Consider the following 22,083-nt stretch of genomic DNA (forward strand, 5'->3'; position numbering starts at 1 on the left):
TCCCTAGATTTCAAATATCAGACTTACCGAAATACATAAATACACATGACAAACGTGAAAGGAAAGCCATGCACTTTTGCCTCCTTGGTCAGTAGTCAAAGACTACCGTTCTACATATTTCTTAACATGGCAACTTGTTTAAATACCCCCGAGCAATTTATTATAACTATAATATATATTACCAATTATGATGTGTGATACATGTTAATAAATTAATTGTATGAAATCTTAGTTTTAATATATGCTTTACCTAATGGACAATAACCAGGTTGTCTCTTCATTGATCTGTCTTGGCAATTGCCATAATTTATTAATTTTGAATATATATTTTCCCATACCAAAGTTTTGACCAAATTTCCCTAATAATTCATGAATGGACCCCAAGGAGCACCAACCCGAATCATTCCCCACACAGCTCTAAAGTGGCCACCCAGTTCAACTTCAAATCCTCTCTTTTATATGAAACCACCCTCTCCCTCCACCCCACCATCAACCCTAGAACCTCCCCGCCATCAAGCAAGGCGGCCGTCATGATGTCAGGACACGGCGCGCCTCCGCCACCTCCGCTTCCTAGGCACAGCCGACTCCACAAGCATAACTCGTGGTCTCCTGACCTGCTCCGAGACGAGGCATGGGAGAGGAGGAAAGGCAAGGGAAAGGAAATGCTTAGTGGCAGGAGAGCTGGTGGTGCTAGCCTCGAGCGGAGCAAGAGCGTCACCAACGAGGACCTGGAGGAGCTCAGGGGCTGCCTGGAGCTAGGGTTTGGGTTCGACTCGCCCGAGGTCGATCCAAAGCTATCAGACTTGTTCCCTGCACTAGGGTTATACCAGGCCGTGAACAAGCAGTACCACCGGAGCCTGTCGAGATCATCGTCAGTCTCCTCTCTGTTGTCGTTGAACTCCGATAATGATTCCGATCAGGGTTCCATGAGCTCCATATATGATCCTGGTATGTACGAATAAATTCTAACAATATATCACATAATTAATTATACATATCTTGCATAGTCTTGTTTCATATTGTTCGCAATAGAGAGTCTCATCCGCCTTCCTATATCGAATTCGGCGCATTATATCCCCAGTCGAATAGATGGTTGGTGATCGATATTGATTTAATTTGTTTAACAAATTAAATTTGATTTTTGCTAATAAGAACAATTAACAATCCCCATTCTAAGTATGATATACAGTAAATCAGCACGGTTTTTGTCGAGCGACATATCTCTTGGATCAATCAAAAAGCGACATATCTCTCAAAACTTCCAATTTTTTTTCTATATATATTTTTATTTTTGATTAAAAGAAAGGAATTGAATAATATAATTAATTGTGTTTATGTAATTAAATGTGCTAATTAATCTGTTTCGTGATTAATTAAGCATTTGTTTTTTTTTTTTTTAAATCGTGGATATATATATGAAAATATGTAGGTGATGATCCCAAGACGGTGAAGACGAGGCTAAAGCAGTGGGCGCAGGTGGTGGCTTGTTCGGTGAAGCATTCTTCACATTGACTGATCAGAATTTGCAAATTCAAATCCATACCAAAAGGGAAGTTATTAATTACATGAATTTTTGTATATATACAACAGAGATTATATAGCAAAATGACTGGACTGGTATACTCTTCTTTTTTTACAGTTTCTCAAACATTTTTTGCTGTATGAAAGAGATCTTTCGTTTGATCCTATTGTTTACTTCATCGTTCATAAGATAGAAGTTTATTCATTCCTGTTCTTCAAAATTTTGTTTTATTTTCTGCCTATTGTAGATTCGAATGCGAGTCCCGTGTCTCTCTCGACTGTATATTTCATATATGATTAGTTGATCGTCTCAAACATCTTGGATGATTTTGTAATACGTGTTCATTACGGCAACAAGTGACTTGAGAGTTGACAATCGCATCTCTTCTTTGCCCCAAATTTGGACAATATTCATAGAAGATTTTCTGGATTTTATAATCACAAAACGTGAATAATTGTGGGGCATTGGATATTCACTTCTATCTCGGTCTCGCAGCTAATAGAATTTTGAAGTCGCCGTATTTTAGAATGCCATATTTTCCTTCCCATTCTCTCATCCCTTTCAGTTTAATTAACAAACGTTCCCTGTGATTAAAGGGAAAAAAAAGGAACTATTTTGTAGGAAGGATACGAGTATTCATTCATGAAAAGCGATATAACTTTACTCATGGGATAAGAACATATTGAAGTGTGGATTTCTCCATCTCGTGTTGACAAATTTATTTATAAATTAGAATCACGAACGATGATGTATCGATGCGTTGTTACCCGAGTGCTCGTGTCTTAATTTGAGTAGGTAAATGGGCCGAAAACACGTCCATTTTGCAACCAAACAACGGGCACATTGCACTCGACCAATTGGGCCAGTTCTAGTCCTCCCATGGCAAAGGAAAATCAGCCCAATCCACACATTAAATTCGACTTCCCTCATCCAGTCACGAAATAGATTTAGGCGTGACAACCCGACTAGACGTAATTTTATGAGTCCGAACTCTTCCATGGAATTCATGATCAACTCGGTTAATAAAACTAACAGTGATTGGTTTTGGATCATGTTGTCTCCTTCTTCATCGAATAACTCAAAGAAGACAAAAGGATTGACGGGACTAAGCTACGAACAATCCGGCCCTTATACATAGAAATAGAAACGCCATTAAAAGAGTTGTTTAAGCCCTAAATTTAATTGTTTGATGGATGATCATTAGGGCCCATCTGAAGTCACTAATTGACCGGCCGGTGGCCCACCTGACCTAATGATGAGCTGATCCTCCACTTTGCGTCCAGCGACGGGCAACCTCGTTCAACGATGTCCCAGATGAGCCGACGAGACGAGACGAGACAGAGGGCTAAGCAGGTCTCCGTTGACTTCGCAGGAGAAAAATCTCTGCTCTTCCTCTGACCCTATAAATTTCCTTCATCTCCAATTCTTCTCTTCCCCCTCAGAGCAATTTAGTCTCCATCCAATGGAAGCTCGGACAGAACCCCAATTCCAAAACCCTCCAAAGTATCTTAAGTTACGCGTCAAATCCACCTAGCTCGTGCTTCCTCCATCTCCGTTTTCGGCCAAGATCAGTCCTTTCGCGGTGCGGAATCATGGAGAAACTGAGGGCTGTCGGGTCGAATCAGAGGGGCGCCAGAGAGTCCCTGCCGATCGCCAACGGGAACCCCCAGCAGCAGCCCAAGAAGAAGTGCTCCAACCTCATGCCCCTGTTCGTGCTGCTCGTTGTTGTTGCGGAGATCGCCTTCCTTGGCCGTCTCGACATGGCCAAGAACTCGGCTGTCGTCGATTCCTGGGCCGATTTGTTCCACCGGTCCCCGCCGACCACGGAGCTGGCCGTGGGCGGGGGCGACGATTTGCCCCTGCCGGTCGGGACGGAGGACCGGAGCTCGGAGCCCGAGGCGGAGAACTGTGAGGAGTGGTTGGAGAGAGAGGACAGGGTGGTTTACTCTAGGGATTTCAACAAGGATCCCATCTGGGTCTCCGGTGCTGAGAAGGTTTGTTTGTCTCTTTGATCATACTTGATGCTGTTCGGTGATTACTGTTTACTAATATGGATAATGCTTGGGTTGTTTAATGAGAACAGGAGCTGAATTGAATGTTTTGCTTACTTCAGACATATGTGTTGAGTTTGTTTCCTTTATGAAGATGGTAGTAGGCTTTAGGTTCGGCTATCGAGCGAGAGGATGCCGGAGAACAGTATAAGCCTCAGAGTTGGACACTGGTTTACTTATGTTTTTGGTCAAAATTTACAGTACCATTCTAGAGGGTTTCTTTTGAGAAATTTGATAATAAAATGGCAGGGTTGTGTTTTTTTGTACGAAGGGATGAAGGTCTTCTCTCTAATTCAAGCATTAGAGAGCTCGCAAGAATAAGATGGACTTCTACTATTTTTGGGTCGTTTCAATTTAGGAATGACAATATCGTATGTAGCTTACGCTTCCATAGAATGAATTTGCATTTTTTGATTTCTGTATTTGCTTTTAGTATTTCCTTGACGAATCATAGTGAATTCCAAAAATTTTACTGGATGCTGCCAATAATTTGGTGGAATGCAGTTCCTCGTAGTCGTTTATACTGTACTTCTCATTGTTGCCGCTTACTGTGTAGGAGTGGAAATCTTGCTCTGTGGGTTGTAGTTTTGGGTACAGTATAGAGAAGAAGCCTGATGCTGCCTTTGGGATTCCCCAAGCTGGTGGAACAGCAAGTGTACTTCGATCGATGGAGTCAGCGCAATACTACATGGAGAACAATATTGCTCAGGCACGACGGTGGGTAAGCACGATCTTAATTGACTTAGCTGGGCATATAACATGTCCAGTTCTGTAATCAGACAGTTATTTCTTAAACAGTTCAAGCATACATAATTGCATTAATTATGGAAGGATGTTATCATGAACACTTAAGGCGACCCTCAGAACGGCTGTCCAAGTCTTAATCTATCGGCTGCAATAGTTAACTCTTGGGTGAAGCATGTAGCTCGAGTCAACTTCAGCTGTTTTCTGACAAAATTGTGCCCTCACTGTTATTTGTTAGATGAATAGGTGTTGGAAGCAATATCTTCAACTCTTTCTGAAGGACTGTCTAGTTATTGTTTCTTACCTCAAGTTTATTTTTTTCTCATGTTATAGGAGGGGTTTCGATATCGTGATGACGACCAGTCTCTCTTCGGATGTTCCAGTTGGGTACTTCTCTTGGGCTGAATATGATATAATGGCTCCGGTGCAGCCAAAGACGGAAAAGGCCCTTGCAGCTGCCTTTATTTCCAATTGCGGTGCTCGAAACTTCAGGTTGCAAGCGCTTGAGGCCCTCGAGAAGACAAAAATTAAGATCGATTCTTATGGTGGTTGCCACCGCAACCGTGATGGGAGAGGTTAGTCATCTGTTATTGAAGTTACAATTGGGGAAAGAGTTTGAGAATATGTTATAAAATAGTCAATCAAATCTTTATCCTGATAAGTGCCTGATTGTGGTAAGGGGGGATTTTGCATACCTGGAACATCAGTTAATTATTCTGCGCAGCTCAGATGCCTTAACTATAAAAAAGAATAACAATCAACATACTATACACATAGAATTGCTCCCTTGAGGGTGAGAACAAATCATTAGGAATCTCAGGTCACGCTTCTTGCTATTGAAGGAGGTTAAATGAGGTATAGGGCATGTGTTTTGCTTAAAGAAGAACATAAAGTGGTGTAGTTTCTATGGAATCACGTAGTCAAGAAGATCTCTGTTTTGTCTGTCTAGTTGTCATACAGACAGCAGTTCCTTTTATTACTGCTATAACTGGGTGAATTAGCTTTGCTTGCAGTGGACAAAGTTGAAACTCTCAAGCGCTACAAATTTAGCTTGGCTTTCGAGAACTCAAATGAGGAAGATTATGTGACTGAAAAGTTCTTCCAGTCTCTTGTTGCTGGTACGACTCTACATAGCTCAACCCTCGTTAAGATTTAATGATTTTGACTGCTGTTTGGTCTTGCTGAAAGTTGAGTCTGAAATGCTTGTTCTGAAAGATGTAAGATTCTTTTTATGGGCTTTTCTTTAATTTCATGCAATGTTAGTGTGTGACTGTGCCTTGTATTGTAGGTTCTGTTCCTGTCGTGATTGGTGCTCCAAACATCCAGGACTTCGCTCCTGCTCCTGGGTCAATCCTACATATTAAGGAGTTAAGTGATGTTTCTGAGGTTGCCAAGACCATGAACTATCTCTCAGAGAATCCCGAAGCATATAATGAAACACTGAGGTAACCTTTGCTTGTGTGTTTTAATAGCCCTTCTAATTCATCACAATGCCATGCAAGTTATCTGTCTGAGAGGTGAGGTGCCCTAATAGCTTCACCTACAGTGAAATATATATTTTCTATTGGCACATGGAATCACAAGCATACTTCAGGACTTACTTAAATCACGACATAATTGTCTATTCAACAAAAATAAATAAAGCAAAAAGTCACGTGAGAAGGTAGATATTCTCATGTTATGCCATGTTCGGGTTATACTTGGTGACTTGTATCCAGATTTAGAATTGAAGATTTTCAATTTTCGTTTTTCCCTAAATGGTGAAGGTCTAGTGATGGATGTATGTATATCAGGTGGAAGTACGAGGGCCCATCTGATTCTTTTAAGGCCCTTGTGGATATGGCAGCTGTACACTCATCATGCCGTCTTTGCATTCACCTTGCAACAGCAATTTGGGAGAAAGAAGAGAAAAGTTTGAGTTTCAAGAAACGTCCCTGCAAGTGTACCCGAGGTTCAGAGACCGTGTATCATTTGTATGTCAGGGAAAGAGGGAGGTTCGAGATGGAATCCATTTTCTTGAGGTAAAGAAATAAATTCCCACTAGTAAAATAGTAAAAATAGTTGTATTCATCATTCATTGCACTATGATTGTGATGAAGTTTTGAAATTGCATGATATTTCATACAAAATGTTGCCTTTCCAAGTGGATAACTTTCTGATCGTATTTGGCCAATCGATTTCAATTATCTTTTCATTATCTTTTTTTTTTTCCCATTCTTCTTGTTCTGATATCGCAATCATTGTTACAGGAAATTGACGCTTGAGGCCTTAGAATCCGCAGTACTGAAGAAGTTCACCTATCTTAAGCACATGCCGATATGGAAGGAAGAAAGACCGGAGAGCATCAGAGGGGGAAACAAACTCAAGGTTTACCGGATATATCCTCTTGGGCTGACCCAGAGGCAGGCCTTATATACTTTCCGATTCAACTCGGATTCCGATCTCAAGGCCCATATCAAGAGCAACCCCTGTGCAAAGTTCGAAGTCGTCTTCGTCTGAAGAAAAGAAAGTTCTCAACAGTCTAACGGCATCTCCTTATTGGGACATCTTACCAGCAGTTATAGCTTGAACACGGCCAATGAGGTGTGCTAAAGGTCTTTCAATCGGCCGACGCTACTATTCTCGAGTTTCCTTCTATGGGTTTCACCTTCGGTGTCGGGACATAGAATGGGATTAGAGTAAATTCTTTGGAGGCGAATCACGGAGAGAGCCCATTTGTGCTGATCATTGTACTTCATTCATTCCCTCGGGGAAAAACCGAACCTAGAATTGTTTTGTGACTGATGATGAAACTTTCTCAACTCTATATTTTAACATAGAAGAGGGCGTTTACTATTCTTCTTGCAGATAGTAATTTATATAGTGATTTTATCATCCGTATAAAATAAATTATAGTTCTACAAAATTGTTAACCTTAAAAAGAAAAGAAAGAATGTTCCACTAGAGTTTGAACCTACACCAGATGGATCGTGAAAAGATATGTTTTTTTGTTTGTTTTCTTTTTCCTAGGAAAAGGGGAAAATGTTTTCTATTTGATATTGTTGGAAGAATTATCCTTTTCTGATTCCCTTTCAGCACGTGGGAAGGTGTCTTCCTGGCTCTCTCTCCTTTTTCCTCAAAAATGGTTTTGCCTGGAAAAGTTTGATCTAGGTATATTCACATGTTATTATTAAGATCACCAAAAGTCAGTTCAAAAAATGGAAGAGGTTGGAAGGGCTTAAGCATTAAATAAATAATGATAAAAAGAAAAATCAGTCCATGGATTTGCTTTTTTTTTTTTTCGGGTAAAATACACTCCTTCCTTGAGGTTATGCCTAATGACACTCAAACCTAATCTTGATCAAAATAGACATTTCGCCGCTGTTCTTAACAGTAAAATTGATAATTCATTCCATTGTCCATGTTGACCTAATTGAAAAAAATTCTTTTGGTTCTTAATTTTTAACTTATTTTTCAAATTTTGTCCTAACTCATATTATTTTTCAATATTGTTTCAAGGCAATATAGTTAGTTCAATTTCGGGTCATGTTATTTAAATCATCAATAAACCTGCTGACATGCAAATATTTTACGGATGAAAAAAGTTTGAAAATAACAAAATACATTAAAAAAAAGAAAAATAATGTTTGTAACTACTCTGTTCGAGATCACCGATAATCATTAAGTTCTTCGATTACCTTTGGTGGAGGATTTGCCATTGGTGAGGTTTCTACTTGCAACATTGACATCGTAAATTAGGACCACTAAAATCTAAGTATTGGGCCAATGTTATAAACCGTGAAAATAGTCGTCCGTAACTTCATGGAAGTATTGGTGGCATCTACTGCAAAACACGAGTATTCGGTATAGGTATAATCTCTCAGTGTCAAATGTAGTTATTATATCAATTTCCTTGAGTGGATGTTTGGTTGTCAGACATCCCTGCTTTATATTTATGATGAATAGATACCCTTGCTTTAGACCGTTGAGAGCTTTAATATTTGTTGACGAGTTGTTCTTTTCTCCTTTTTGTTTCAAAATATTTTTATTTTTATTTTTATTTTTAAAAATATTACACATTAATAAGTTTATCAATAGTATAATCAAATTGAATAAACCATGTGGTGTTGAAGATCAAAATAATTCAAAAGAACAAAGATATGATGAAAGTGAAAATCAATGATTAAAAGAAATTTATCTTATTAAGTTAACAAGGTCAATAAAATAGATTGTCTAATTTGATTAAGAGTGGAGTAGAGTTTAACTGCATAAACTTAAGGGGATTTTATTTTACCCCCTTTTTTTCCCTTCATTTTTGCTTAAGTTTGATCTAATCTTTAAGACAACACGCTAGAGAGAGAACAAAGCACAAATGTTGGTTGATAAACTCTAGAATCGAGTTAACTCTTAAACTATTATGAGTTTACGCCTTTAGATCATGCAATCAAGTTTACAAAGTCGGTCTATATTGGCTTATTTTGTTGATTTCTAAGGAAAAAAAAAAGCCAATTCCACAGACTTAGCTCGCTATTTAAGCCAAGTTTGGTTCGAGTAGGTTTTAAATTTCTAATATTCAAATTTGCTTTTTTCATTAAAAGTCATGGTAACTTCTAAATTTTCTGTGATTCTTTATCTCGTTTATTTGACCCGCTCCTTTATCTTTCTCTATCTTCTTTGATTTGGATCATACATTTGATGTGTATCTTATTCGAAATCTAATTTCTTTTGTTTAATTTAATTATGAACTATAGATATAATTATCGATTGAATTTGAACTTTAGACCATATGCCATTGTGGAAATACTACAAATTTTAGTCTTCTCATATAATTTTCGCTCTTATGAAGAAATAATTTTTTGCTGTATTAATTGAATTATAACTAAAAACATATATTACATCGAATTTATGAGACTTCTATCGAATATACACACACACTCGAATTTCACAATCTTAAACGTTAATGCGAGTACAAGACTTTGGCCAGGCGTAGGCGCCGCATGTTTCTGCTCCAAAGCGTGTGGCGGCGACGAAACCGGCGAGCGACTCTTGGCGGCTTCCAAGGGTCCCTCACATTAAATTATTGTGTTCTGTTCCACCTCCCATACACTGTACATATATGTTAATATTATATCTGAAAGGTCGTGTAAACTTTCAAATCAATTGCTAATTGTATTATATATTACGATAAAAATGAACCAAGAAATCTGAGTAGCTTTTAGCAAGTTCAATCAATTCTTATAAAGCCAAATTGACCATGATCACGAATCACTTTTTGCCGTGTTAAAATAACCCGGGGTACTGTATCTGTTTTAATTTTCATGACGCGGCTCATTTTATTATTCAGATCGAATGTCTAACAAGTATTTTTACGGAAGCTACGCATAGTAAATTCGATCAAGCGGGTCGGTTTGGTTCCGCGAGGTACAATTTTGAATTTCCAACTTGTTGAAGTGGAAGATTGGTTCCGGAACTGACGAGCAGCTTCATCACCTTCCTTTTCTCTTCCGAGGACGAGACGAGACACCGTCCGGAGATGGATGGGAAGGGACCTTTGACCAATCCCAAAAGTCATCCTCCATGTGTTCTTGTATGGTGGCATGACATTAAGGAGAAAAGGAGAGAAAAATTATAGCAATATAGGATAATGCATAATTAAAAATACTCCATACATTTTAAAATAATAACTTTTGAAAATACGCCGATTTATATTTTTAAAAAAATATTATCCGTTCAATTTTCACATTGATCCGGAATTAGCTGTTTAGTAAAACTCTGTCAAAATCGTAATAGCTAAAAGTTAAAATTCAGCAACTTGACAACTCGTTTCATAATTAGGGTGCGTTTGGAAACAGAGTTTGATTTTGATTTTGATTTTGATTTTGATTCTGGAAAAGGACAAATGAGATTGTATTATAAATTTGACTTGGGAAACGTGTATTTTTTATTATGTAGTGGGTAGAGTTAAAATCAAAATTATAATTTTAAAATTAAACTCCGTTCCCAAATCATGATTCCATCTTTTCAAGGATATATATATTTTTTTCTTTTTGGGATAAGCAAGGATATACTTTTAGTTAAACACTTTCCTTGGGAATATACATCTGATATTTTAGTATCCAGAAGTAGTTTAATATAGGTTGCTTGCATATATGTGGCATCAAAAAAGGATTGACATACACGTAAATATAAACAAACATTCATCAATTCAATAAAAAGTTGAACATACTATCTGAAAATCACAAAGTGATGCCGACAATAGTAAATAAAATTTGAGATATTAACATAATACGAAAATTAAGAAAATAAAAAGAGTAAAAAAAGAATGTGTACTGTAATAGCGTATACCGTCGCTTAGAGTGACTTACTTTTATTAGTTATTATGATTTTTATTTTATTATATATTTTTTATAATAGAAAAAATAAAAAGAAAATGAAAAGAAAGTAAAAAAAAAAAAAAGAAACAGAGGGAGAGAAAAATGTCTTGGCTTGGAAGAGCGAGAGAGAGTCATCCATCCATCACCATGCAATCTTCAAAGCATAATTACAAAAACCAAATGACCTTTAGCTTCATCCAAGAGTCCCCTTCCTTCCCCACACACCTCTCCTCCTCCTCCTAAGGTCTCCTAACATTTTTCCAGCACCATCCCCTACATAATGCCCGCATCCACATCCTTCTCTCCCCAACTCACCGCCACACGCCCGCCGCAGCCATGTCTTCTCTCTCAGTCAGGTTCCTCACCTCTCCCCTGCCCAGCTGCCACTCCACCAGCAGCAGCAGCACTACTGCCTCGTCGCACCGCCCGAGGTCAGTCCGGCTCCGGGCCATCCCCACTACGGCTCCGTCTGTTCCTGCCACATCCGGGGAGGAGGCGGCTGCGGTGGATGCGGAGAGGCTGGAGCCGAGGGTCGAGGAGCGGGGTGGATACTGGGTGCTCAAGGAGAAGTACAGGGCAGGGATCAACCCCCAGGAGAAGGTGAAGATCGAGAGGGAGCCGATGAAACTGTTCATGGAGAATGGGATAGAGGAGCTCGCGAAGATGTCCATGGAGGAGATCGACGGCGCCAAGCCTACTAAGGCCGACATCGATGTCCGGCTCAAGTGGCTCGGCCTCTTCCACCGGAGAAAACACCATTGTAAGTATGACTAGCAGAAGTTAGTATTATCATTCGGTTCATCAATAGTGTTAGCTCGTCTTTCCATTTATGTCCTTAACCGAACGTGAAACATACTTCATCGGTAGTTTAGATGAACGGATTAAGTACGTGACTCATGATCGAACCATGTCATATTATGATTATATAATTTCATAAGACATATTTCAAACGGTGGTAGATGGAGGTAACCTATAAGCTAGCCTAAGTTTACTGAAGATGACACTGATATTAATTAATGTTAGGCTTAAATGGTCGAGGGGGCTTAGTCCTTTTCACTGGAAGAAATTATTCATCAGTATGCAGAAAAATAAAGAAATTAAATAGTCCCTTAGAAGATCTTTTGATCTTTTCATAATCACGTCTCAATTCATGTAGCTCGTGAATTCTGAAATGCGTTTATGCATATATCATTCATGATCGGTAGTGTTTGAGATATTATTTATCATGCCAATTCAGATAATAGATTTTGTCATAGCAGTTTGATCTGTACTCTGTATTATTTTTATAGAACTGTAACAATTTCATCGGGATATAAAGAAAATGTAGATCAAGTTTGGTGAGACTTGTACGATTTATTAATTTTTCTTGAGTGTTCTGCTTTAATTGATGAGGACATAGACAGGTCTGAAAGATTATTATAAGGTTGTATCAATCGTCTCAACATCGTCTATTGTCACATTTTAAGCTTAAGGAATGTCTGAAGCAGCCATATAACTCCTCGTCTTATTAGTATGTATCATTGGCCATAACTGTGCGTTAATGCAGATGGGAGATTCATGATGAGGCTCAAGCTGCCCAATGGCGTGACGACAAGTGCGCAGACTCGGTACCTTGCAAGCGTCATCAGGAAGTACAGGAAAGATGGGTGTGCGGATGTGACTACAAGGCAGAATTGGCAGATCAGGGGAGTGACCCTGCCAGATGTGCCAGAGATTCTCGAAGGCCTAGAAGAAGTCGGGCTGACTAGCCTGCAGAGCGGCATGGACAATGTGAGGAACCCTGTTGGGAATCCTCTGGCAGGGATCGACCCGGAAGAGATCATCGATACTAGGCCTTACACGAACTTGTTGTCCCAATATGTTACCGGGAATTTCCGTGGGAATCCAGCCATCACTAACTTGTAAGTTTCCTCATGTTTTCCTTTGCAATGGATATCTTGTATTGTTGAATTACATGGACAGACTCACAGAGAAAATATCTTTCCGTGCAGGCCTAGGAAATGGAACGTGTGTGTCATTGGGTCGCATGATCTCTACGAGCATCCTCACATCAACGACCTCGCTTACATGCCGGCGACCAAGGATGGAGTGTTCGGATTTAATCTCTTAGTTGGAGGATTCTTCAGCCCCAAGCGGTGCGAGGAGGCGATCCCTCTCGATGCCTGGGTCCCTGCAGAAGATGTAATTCCAGTGTGCAAAGCTATTCTCGAGGCCTTCCGGGATCTTGGAAACAGGGGAAACAGGCAGAAGACGAGGATGATGTGGCTGATCGATGAACTGGTGAGTGATTCTAAATGCCGTTCAAGTTTTTAAGCATGTGTTTTCAATCTTTCCTCGGTTTTCGTCACTTTGAAATTCCGTTTAAGTATGAATTCGAAAAACTTGTCGTACTCAATTGTCTGTACAAAACGCAGGGCATTGAAGGATTCAGGGCAGAGGTTGTTAAGAGAATGCCGAACGAAGAGCTAGAGAGAGCTTCCCCTGAGGACCTTGTTAACAAACAATGGGAGAGGAGAGACTACTTAGGGGTCCATCCCCAGAAGCAAGAGGGACTCAGCTTCGTTGGCCTCCACGTCCCCGTAGGCCGTGTCCAGGCAGACGACATGGATGAGCTGGCCAGACTAGCTGATGAGTACGGCTCTGGAGAGCTCCGCCTCACCGTGGAGCAGAACATCATAATCCCAAACATCGATAACTCGAAGATCGAGTCCTTGCTAAAGGAACCCCTCCTGAAAAACAGGTTCTCCCCCGAGCCGCCCTTGCTAATGAAGGGCCTCGTGGCCTGCACGGGGAACCAATTCTGTGGACAGGCTATCATTGAAACTAAAGCTCGGGCCCTTAAGGTGACTGAAGAGGTCGGACGACTCGTGTCGGTTGACCGGCCTGTAAGGATGCACTGGACAGGGTGCCCAAACAGCTGTGGGCAGGTCCAGGTGGCCGATATTGGGTTCATGGGATGCATGACTAGGGATGAAAACGGGAAGACCTGCGAGGGAGCTGATGTTTTCTTGGGCGGAAGGATCGGAAGTGACTCTCACCTGGGGGAGCTCTACAAGAAGAGTGTCCCCTGCAAGGACTTGGTGCCATTAGTAGCTGACATTTTGGTTAAACACTTCGGAGCCGTTCCTAGAGAGAGGGAAGAATCCGATGACTGATCGTTCATGACCCTTGCACTGATTGAATGATTGATCAACACTCAGATTACACATATCCCATTCAACGCAAAGGAAGGATCGGGGTATATATCTTTCAGACGGCTTGGAGAAGAAAGTTCTTTAAGATATTCAGTTAAATGCCTCAGAAGAAAGTTCTTTGAGATTCGGGCTTTGTGTCGAGGTATTGTATCAAAAATAAAACAAAGGGTTCTCTTTCTTCTTGTATTTGCAGCGATATGCTGATTAAATTATATAGGGACCACTGAGACAATCGGTCCTATTTTAATGCTTTCATCGCTCTAATGTCGATCGCGCTCTAGAGCCAGTCATGAGAATGTCGCATTCGAGATGAACCAGCGAGCAGAGACGATGATCCAGTATTAATACCTGCCCGCAAGCAGTCGGGACACGAAACGCAACTACCAAAGATATCATAATAGAGAGAAAAAAAAAAAATATGGGAACAACACATTCTATAAAAAGACAAACTACCAACTACGAAGGATATTCTGAATAGTGAAATCTGGGCTCTGAGGGCAATCCAGGGCGGGCCTGGTGAGCCCCATGGGTTTGGCAATACAAATTGAACAAGCCTCATCTTTTACCATTGATTTTCTGCTTGGTTTGTTTGCTGATTTCTTTTTTCGGTAGGTTAATGGGGCAAGAGCCCAGCGAAATTAAACATTACTACGGCAGGTATGGCGGCTCCAGATAAATCTCATAACATGAGGTGGCCAAGGCCATTATGAATAGATGTGAGAACATGGACGCCTAAAGGGCGTGAGATTGCTGGGTGGTCTAGCCAATCAACGCATGAGTTGCCTTCCTAAAGACATGATGCACAATAATTTTCTAGTCCTTCGAGATAGCAATCTTGATCCCCATCTACCAATGATCGAAGCAAAGGAGCACAGGTTTCACTACAAGTAATAAGCTCTTGGACTACGCGGGAGTCCATCTCCACAAGAAGTTTCTGGCAACCGAGAGACCAAGCAAGATCGAGGCCAGTAAGAACACCCCATAGCTCAGCCGATACTAAAGAGGCGATGCCAAGAGGCAGGTCTTGTCCAGCCAATAAAGACCCATTCCTTAGGCCGATGACAAGATAGACTCAAGTAGGCAGATGCAAAACTACGACCAACCCGCGAAATGTAAGAGGCCTCGTCAATAGGCCGTCGAAAATCCTCATGGAAAATCTCCTTGTTTCTTTAGCTCCACAGAAGCCAGCAGCCGTCCCAAAAATAGTAGGCCATAGTCGGGAGTCGTTAAAAGATTGCCGATGGCTGAGATTGGATAGCAGCCATTCATGAAGGGGGAGAGAAAAAAACTCATATCTCGCTGCCGGTGGCACTAGACGTAGCCAAACACCTCTGACGGTAAAGCAGTCACGAATTGCATGAAGAATCATTTCATTCTCCGATTGGCAGCAAGAACAAAGCGGTGAATGAGCCGAGCCATATGACGCCTGACCGTATGATCATTAGTGAGGAGTCTATCATGAGCTACTAACCAGAGGAAATATCGAATACGCTCCAGTCCGTTCCACTTCCATATAATTTTCCACTGGGGGTCGATTAACTGAGATGAAGTAGCTGAACAAAGGTCACAGGCAGAACTGACCGAATACTCCCCCGAAGGTGACAAGAGCCAAAATATTGAATCGGAAGCAGCTGAAAGTTGAGGTTTCCGAGAACTTGCCACCCTTAAAAGTGAACTGTGATACGAGAAAATTCGCAAAAGAAGCCCAGTTCAATGACCCCTCTGCAGTAGTGAATGAATTCACCGGGAGACCCCGTAAGGCATCCGTGTTTGCTCATTTCTTTTCAAAGCTGATTAAAGAGCTCCATAATTGCTGGTTAGCGTCAAGCATAAGTCTTCATTGTTTAGCGGAAAGTTCGCATCGATTTCGCCTTCTCAAATACTACATTTGTCCATGAAGCTCAACACGTCAAGTCTTACGCCAATAGTGAAGTCAGTAGTCACCTTCCATGCTCTGATAAGACATTTCTCCCTTATTCGGACATGCTAGATAATGTTACTTGCTTTTAATTCAAAAACAGTGATCTTCGCAAGGTAAGCCTCACAAGTAGGACAGATAGAAGAGATTCCCATGTTCGATGAATTTTCTTCCAACAATAGCTTCGGGTGCTCGTCTCAGCTTTTTAGTTTCGGAGAGATCATGTACGAGATTGACAAATTAAAGGACTACCTACCATGGAGCCAGCACCGAACCCGTGGTTGCCCATCTCGGCTAGATAAGTGTTATATCGTGATAGGACACTGGTGATTGAACCAACTGGAAAACATGCCATAGAAGCCAAAGGAAGAGCGAGGTTATTGAAACAATAGGGAAATTAAAATATTATCTGTGGTAACTAACAACTGGAAATTCAAAAACCGGAGGAATATTGAAGCAGCAAACCGTAAAAGGAATATTGACTATACGTAGACATATCAAGTGAGCTCCGGAGCCATATGCAGCATGCATGCCGACGGGAAATGTACCACGAAATCGGAATACGGCAATATTGTATATATGGTCTCCAATAGTTGGTGGGGAAAAGACGTAAAATACATGTGTATTTGTATATATATCTAAACTTTAAGAGTACAATAATCACTAGATCGACCTATTGTTATTTTCTTTGTTGACCATCTATGACAAGATCTACATTATACAAATACTACGTTTACCTTCTTCTTCTTCTTTTTATTTTTAACTTTTTTCTCTAATATATAAGAGTTTTTCTTGTCTGTTCCCTTTATGCTACGGCCACTGACCTATCTTCAACGAAGCGATGACTGTTTTATCAGTCTTGGAGGATACATAACCCTTACTCTCTCTCTTTTTTTTTCCAAGGTTTATTAGCATTTTGGAGAGAGCAACGTGCCTTCCATTTTGGAGAGACCAACGAGCCCTCTTCCTCACATAAGATAAAATTTCCCAGCTTCTCAATTTTTGAGTCTTTTGGAGAGAGCAACTTGTCTTCGTGACCTCCGGATGACACTCAAATTATGAAGAGAATTGAGATAAATTGTACCCTCAATAAGGATCATATAAAAAGGCTCGTTGCTCTCTCCAAAAGAATAATAGAAGAAGCTCTTACTAGACATTGGCTTGCTTCCGAATGAATGAGATCATCTCCACGTTCAACTTGACACTCTTCAAGATGGAATCTCTGGGAGCAACTCTTCCGCCAACACTTAGGTGCTCTCTATCCGGCCATGAAGAGAGAATTTCTCTTTCTTTTTTATTATATATATATATATATATATATTTTTTTTTTTTTTGGTAGAGAAATTCTTGGAGACACTAGTCTCGTAATTTTGGAAGATCGAGTATTAAAAGTTATTTTCCCTCCAAACAAATGCTCCTGACTCGAACTTACGTCCTCCTCCTTACGAGGGTTGGAGCGACTTATCATTCAACCAACATTTTATTATTTTTGTTTTTTGTTTTTTTTTTTAAGGGAGGCTAAGAGAACTTATCGATTAGGACTTAGGAGCATGTCCGACAGTCATCCTAGTCTCAGGCCGTGTTAGATTCTCACAGGTATTATACCGTATAATAAGTATGAGAATCGAAGATGGTCTAAAACCTTGGAAGACTATGGAATTGCTCTTGAACAAGTGCTGTATTTATATTATTCCATCAAGGTTCATATTTAATTCTATTATATTAAGTAGATCTGCATACTATACAAGGCATTGCTGAAATTCACATCATCAGTGTCATGGTCATCACAATTCACATGCCATGTATAGCGTTTTCGTATATGAAGTATGATACAATTCAAGTTTCGAGTTTGACTATTGCCCCTGGTGCAATATTTTTGCACCCTTTCATTTAGTGTTATGTTTCCCTTTATTAGGTTCACGAGTTTCCCTAGTAACCGGCGAAAAAGATATGATGCAATTTCTTCCGAAAATTATTATTTTCCCGACAATGGTCCAGTCTCTATCTCCTACTGTCATAGGATCAATGTTAATGGACCCATTTCTATTTTTTATTTTTTTTTGGCGAACCTATTTCGTATTTATAAAATATATATATATGGAAAACATATCATTGTTAAAGATGCAACACGTGAAAGGACTCATATATTGTCATACAATGTCTGAAAGAGAAATGAATCGAATCGAATCGAATCGAATTATTGACTATTTCCAGTGTGTCGAAAATCCGGCCCATCCTTGAGTTGGATTAGTTGATTTAATGTTGCCGCAGGGGAAGCATGTGATCGGAATGGATGGAAAAAACTCGGGAATTGCCTCTCAATCCTGGAGTCATACGCTTAATCCATATCTTGTGCCGAGTTTTCTTATTCTGAAACCTGCTGGTCAAGTTTAATAGACCAATTTCGTTTATTTATTTATTTATTTTTCCCTTCCTTTTTTCTGGATGACCATTTCGGTTGAAACATGTAAATGATCTCTAGGTCCATGAAGGACTGCCCAACGTAGTTTTCTCGAGTACGAAACAGAAGCTCGAAGCAAAAGAGAACAAAACTGAAGCAAAGCTATTTGAACTAGTTATGCGTATGACTTGCTCACTTCAATCCAGTTTTGAAGTTCTTGACAAAGTAACGACTCTCGTGTCCTGTTCCGAATTGCGAGTTTCTTAAGGGAAGTGTTGTTTTGTTGTGAATTAGCCAATTGAGTTTCCTTGTGATCCAAGCAAAGAGATTTGTTCCTTTTCAAAATTTTCACACTGGGGAGATTCATCTGCACGAGGTGTCATCAGTTATCTTACTGAATAAGAAATTCAAATGCCTACTTGTTCATGTGAATGATCATTCGGCTACCCTTTGAATTTTCTTTTGGCTTTTATCTATTTGGTTCTATATTGCTCCGTTTGGTTTCGCAGTTAAAATCACAAAAAATTTAACTTTTAACATTAACTCAACACACTATACAACAAAAGTATACATTTCCCAACTCAAAAATTTTAACTTTAACTTTAACTCAACACACTACACAATCATTTGTCCTTTTCCACATTTTGTATATGCATTTGCACCTTCTTGGTGCTTCTTGAATAGAAATTATTAGCCTTTATGCGAGCGCAATGGTAAGTTTGATTTTTCAAGTCCTTTCCAGAAACAGAATGCCCCGAGGATGCAAAACAGACGGAAATGTATGCAATCAGTTGTCTTGAATTTGCAGCAACTTGCCTTGGTTTGTTCTATTACAGAGCTTGCAGTGCCCCGTCTGCCTTACCATGCTCTTTCAGCAGGTGGCACTACTTCACTTTACACCGCTGCATCCACCTGTGGCACCTTCCGACCACCCCCATCGACTTACCCAGCCCACCTCCATCCTCCGCCTTGCTACCTTCCAAATCCAGCTGCACATCCTTTACTGCTGTATATTCCCACTCAGCCCGCTGCTTATCCTTTTCCAGCTTATCCACCTCCCAGCGCTGCTTACTGCCCTCCACATATGTTAGTGGAACCGTGGAGATCAGTTTTCAAAACATTTCTCCAGTTTTTGTGAGATTAAGGAAGAAAAATATAATGAGAGTTTGTGTTGGAGACTAGTTTCTGTCAAGGACTTCCGGGAAGATCAACTTACGAAGCATATTTCAGCTAGTATTATCTTTGCTTCTTTCACCATGTTTTTCAGAGTTACGGACTCATCTTTGGGATGAACTCAGGAATCACACCACCAAGTCTAGACCCTTTCTGCCTTTGCATTTTCTTTCCACAATCTTATGCTACAAAATTTTGACAATCCTGTGAGTTGTGATTGATAATGAAGAGTGAACCCCTTCTGTTTACTGATCAGGCCCTTTTGTATATGAACTGTTTGGCAGTCGGTTAAAGAACCTTTTGATGTCGGGCTTTCTCGAGAGATTAATATAAACATAAGGCCTTTGTTTATAAGGATACTGAAGTATTATATTGCCTCTTATGTAGTTTGTCTCTCTAAGACTCTTAACGTGAACATAGAGAAACACACAACTGTATCGTGCCAAGGGGTGGGCTCGTCTCCTATATTTGCAGCACCATTTTCCCTGCAACGGTTGAGTCGACCCGAGCTTTGTCGAGATTCACTCTAAAAGCTGGAGTTAGCACAGTGAGACATAGTCGAGTTTCTGGTCTTATAATTTACCCTAGACATGGTGAAACTTACAGCAATCATTTCATGAGGATGCATCTTATCGGCGATCCCTCAGCACCAGGCAGCCTCAGAGGCAAGCAATGGACATTGTATAGTCCCGCTGGAACATCATCCAGCTTTAAGCCTTCCACAAGAATAATCTCCTGATAGCATTTTTTTCCATCCAAAATGAGCTATGTAAGTTAATGAAAACTGGTCTTTTGGTAATGGAATCTGAATCTTCTTCCTTCCTTTCTGCAGGATTTATTTTAAACATTGGAAGAATATCCTTACCCTGCTTTTGAGGAGAACAAGGTGAGACGGGATCAGATCATCGAATGCAGCAACAGACAAGTAATCAATACCTGCACTTCCGCGGAAATCATGACATTAAAATACCTTGGAACATCAGTTGTTCTATGTTGCAGAGAGTGAAATGTTTGGTTGAGCAAAGAGTTGCCTCGACAGGAAGGTAAGAAACCGGAAGATGAGAAAGAATCCAGTTCCTTACCAATCAATTTGATGTCCGTGTTCTCTACCAACCATTTAGCTCCGTCCTCCATGAACCCCACATAGCTCGTGTCGAAAAAGTTCTTATACATGAGGCCCCTAATAACGAAAAAGGGAAGAAAAGTACATTCAGTATTAACTAAATTCCATACCTCCGGTTCAGATATCACAGATTCCAATAGGACCAAGTTTCGATGATGATGTGCCATTACCAAGTAACATTAGGCGAAAAATACCTGTCGGTGTTTAGAGTTCTGAAAAGCACACGCCTCACCCCCTTGGGAATCTCCAGGGACTCCATCACTTCAGCTGTGAGATATATGTGGCTTTACTGAGTAAGACTCAAGGAAAGGAAAGGAAACATATGGAGTACGGGCGGATAGGATTGAGAACAGCATCATTATCGGCTGAGGAAACCTTGAGAAGCATAAGATTTTCACTATTGTATAGAGAAAACGAAGAGAAATGTATAGAGCTGTTCATGGAATCGAACAGGAAGTTCCGGATTTTTATTATCTGAAGTACGTACCAGTTATGTTCTTGTCCCTTGGAACATCAATCACCAGCGCTGGACCTACAAATATGAAAAGTCAGTTCTCTAAGTTTCAATCCAATATATTACATACTTTTCTTGTTTTTACTACGAAAAATTACGAAGAACAGAACCAGCTGCTAAGGAGTGTTGGAGCGTAGTGATTGAAGTCAGTTACCGTTGAGGACTTCAAGATCAAGAGTATCGACATCAAACCCTGCGTCGAAGTAGTGATCGAAGACGTGGCCAGGGGCATCAACGTGTGTTCCGGTGTGCGAGGGCAGTTTCATCTCAGAGTTGTTGGTGAGGTTGCCCTTCTTTATGCTGATGGGCAGCCACAGGATCTGCCCGACCGTCCCCATCGTCTCATATGCAGGTAGCTCTGGTGTTATCCTGTGGGTGATGTCTATTATCTTCCCATTCCCATACACTTCCTGCCTGACTGGGACCAATCTTTCGGGTTCCGAGCAATCGTCGGTGGGGTCAGCGGTGCCAGGGATGGTCGGGTAGGCTGCAGATGTTGCAGCAGCAGACAAGGAGAGGCTGGCAAGAGTGAAGAGGAGGAGGTGATGGGGGTGTAATCTGGGCATGGTTGGAATTGGGAAGGTTGTTCAGTTTGGTTCTTCCAATGGATTTTTTCTATCATATATACAATATCCGAAGAGAATGGATTCAATGGAATCCGTGACATTGACATTAAACAATAGCTGAGAAGAGGATGAGGGAGACATCACTCTCCAGTCTCCCCAATCAGTCAAGTGGCATGTATTGTCCGGTGTAATCGATCATCGATCATCGACCAGTGAACATCTAACATATCATGTATTATTCACTGTTCCATCGGACTGATCTTTCATAACCGGCGACATTGTGTTGTAATGCGACGACATACTAACCACATCGATGGGATCCTCTTCGGATCTTATGAACCAAATGTTACTACAGACAAGAGTGCAAATCTTGTGGTTTTCAGAAGCTGTTCTCTAATGCATTAAATGGAATGAGCAATTTGGGCTTCGAAGCCCAAAAAACTTTTAATAAACTGACGAATGGCTCGTTTCTGTATTATTAGGGCCAGCCATTGGGCCCATTGCGGATTTGAACTGGCGTAGAC

General features: G+C 40.5%; 4 protein-coding genes across 10 annotated transcripts; 3 read left to right on the forward strand and 1 right to left on the reverse strand.

The window, feature by feature from the left end:
• The first annotated feature begins 376 nt into the window (after positions 1-376).
• LOC116196339 lies at positions 377-1,791 on the forward strand. The gene is made up of 2 exons (XM_031526011.1): positions 377-948; positions 1,430-1,791. The coding sequence occupies exons 1-2, from the start codon at positions 531-533 to the stop codon at positions 1,510-1,512; spliced, it is 501 nt and encodes a 166-aa protein (XP_031381871.1). The 5' UTR covers positions 377-530; the 3' UTR covers positions 1,513-1,791.
• A 1,027-nt stretch (positions 1,792-2,818) lies between these two features.
• LOC116196337 (glycoprotein 3-alpha-L-fucosyltransferase A-like) lies at positions 2,819-7,163 on the forward strand. Of its 4 annotated transcripts, none has more exons than XM_031526007.1 (7): positions 2,819-3,516; positions 4,130-4,290; positions 4,651-4,892; positions 5,319-5,435; positions 5,606-5,762; positions 6,084-6,338; positions 6,567-7,163. In XM_031526007.1, exons 1-7 carry the CDS (start codon positions 3,115-3,117, stop codon positions 6,814-6,816), a joined length of 1,584 nt encoding a protein of 527 aa, XP_031381867.1. In that variant the 5' UTR covers positions 2,819-3,114; the 3' UTR covers positions 6,817-7,163. The 4 variants fall into 4 exon arrangements, with proteins under 4 accessions (XP_031381867.1, XP_031381868.1, XP_031381869.1 ...); XM_031526008.1 differs by having other exon boundaries at positions 2,821-3,516; positions 5,331-5,435; XM_031526009.1 differs by having other exon boundaries at positions 2,822-3,516; positions 6,111-6,338.
• A 3,710-nt stretch (positions 7,164-10,873) lies between these two features.
• Positions 10,874-14,119, forward strand: LOC116196951 (ferredoxin--nitrite reductase, chloroplastic). Its single transcript, XM_031526920.1, has 4 exons — positions 10,874-11,430; positions 12,217-12,571; positions 12,662-12,950; positions 13,085-14,119. Exons 1-4 carry the CDS (start codon positions 11,007-11,009, stop codon positions 13,823-13,825), a joined length of 1,809 nt encoding a protein of 602 aa, XP_031382780.1. The 5' UTR covers positions 10,874-11,006; the 3' UTR covers positions 13,826-14,119.
• A 4,619-nt stretch (positions 14,120-18,738) lies between these two features.
• LOC116198008 (cyclase-like protein 2) lies at positions 18,739-21,751 on the reverse strand. 4 transcript variants are annotated; one of them, XM_031528308.1, is made up of 7 exons: positions 21,148-21,751; positions 20,967-21,011; positions 20,674-20,746; positions 20,439-20,536; positions 20,222-20,292; positions 19,961-20,091; positions 18,739-19,254 (listed from the first exon to the last, which is right to left on the reverse strand). In XM_031528308.1, the coding sequence occupies exons 1-6, from the start codon at positions 21,557-21,559 to the stop codon at positions 19,966-19,968; spliced, it is 825 nt and encodes a 274-aa protein (XP_031384168.1). In that variant the 5' UTR covers positions 21,560-21,751; the 3' UTR covers positions 18,739-19,254; positions 19,961-19,965. The 4 variants fall into 4 exon arrangements, with proteins under 4 accessions (XP_031384168.1, XP_031384166.1, XP_031384167.1 ...); XM_031528306.1 differs by lacking the exon at positions 18,739-19,254 and adding an exon at positions 19,681-19,882; XM_031528307.1 differs by lacking the exon at positions 18,739-19,254 and adding an exon at positions 19,681-19,889.
• Between the last annotated feature and the right edge of the window lie 332 nt (positions 21,752-22,083).

Source organism: Punica granatum, chromosome 2 (genome assembly GCF_007655135.1).
Source record: "Punica granatum isolate Tunisia-2019 chromosome 2, ASM765513v2, whole genome shotgun sequence".
Taxonomy (NCBI): domain Eukaryota; kingdom Viridiplantae; phylum Streptophyta; class Magnoliopsida; order Myrtales; family Lythraceae; genus Punica; species Punica granatum.

What these genes read in the sequence shown, in the direction of transcription:
- LOC116196339 (XM_031526011.1), top strand. Translation starts at nt 531, where the DNA reads ATGATGTCAGGACACGGCGCGCCTCCGCCACCTCCGCTTCCTAGGCAC. An exon ending in GAGCTCCATATATGATCCTG is followed by an intron (nt 949 to 1,429) that starts GTATGTACGAAT and finishes GAAAATATGTAG; the next exon opens with GTGATGATCCCAAGACGGTG.
- LOC116196337 (XM_031526007.1), top strand. Translation starts at nt 3,115, where the DNA reads ATGGAGAAACTGAGGGCTGTCGGGTCGAATCAGAGGGGCGCCAGAGAG. An exon ending in AATATTGCTCAGGCACGACG is followed by an intron (nt 4,291 to 4,650) that starts GTGGGTAAGCAC and finishes CTCATGTTATAG; the next exon opens with GAGGGGTTTCGATATCGTGA. An exon ending in GCATATAATGAAACACTGAG is followed by an intron (nt 5,763 to 6,083) that starts GTAACCTTTGCT and finishes TAAATGGTGAAG; the next exon opens with GTCTAGTGATGGATGTATGT.
- LOC116196951 (XM_031526920.1), top strand. Translation starts at nt 11,007, where the DNA reads ATGTCTTCTCTCTCAGTCAGGTTCCTCACCTCTCCCCTGCCCAGCTGC. An exon ending in AATCCAGCCATCACTAACTT is followed by an intron (nt 12,572 to 12,661) that starts GTAAGTTTCCTC and finishes CTTTCCGTGCAG; the next exon opens with GCCTAGGAAATGGAACGTGT. An exon ending in TGTGGCTGATCGATGAACTG is followed by an intron (nt 12,951 to 13,084) that starts GTGAGTGATTCT and finishes TACAAAACGCAG; the next exon opens with GGCATTGAAGGATTCAGGGC.
- LOC116198008 (XM_031528308.1), bottom strand. Translation starts at nt 21,559, where the DNA reads ATGCCCAGATTACACCCCCATCACCTCCTCCTCTTCACTCTTGCCAGC. An exon ending in AAGGGACAAGAACATAACTG is followed by an intron (nt 20,747 to 20,966) that starts GTACGTACTTCA and finishes TATATCTCACAG; the next exon opens with CTGAAGTGATGGAGTCCCTG. An exon ending in CACGGACATCAAATTGATTG is followed by an intron (nt 20,293 to 20,438) that starts GTAAGGAACTGG and finishes GCGGAAGTGCAG; the next exon opens with GTATTGATTACTTGTCTGTT.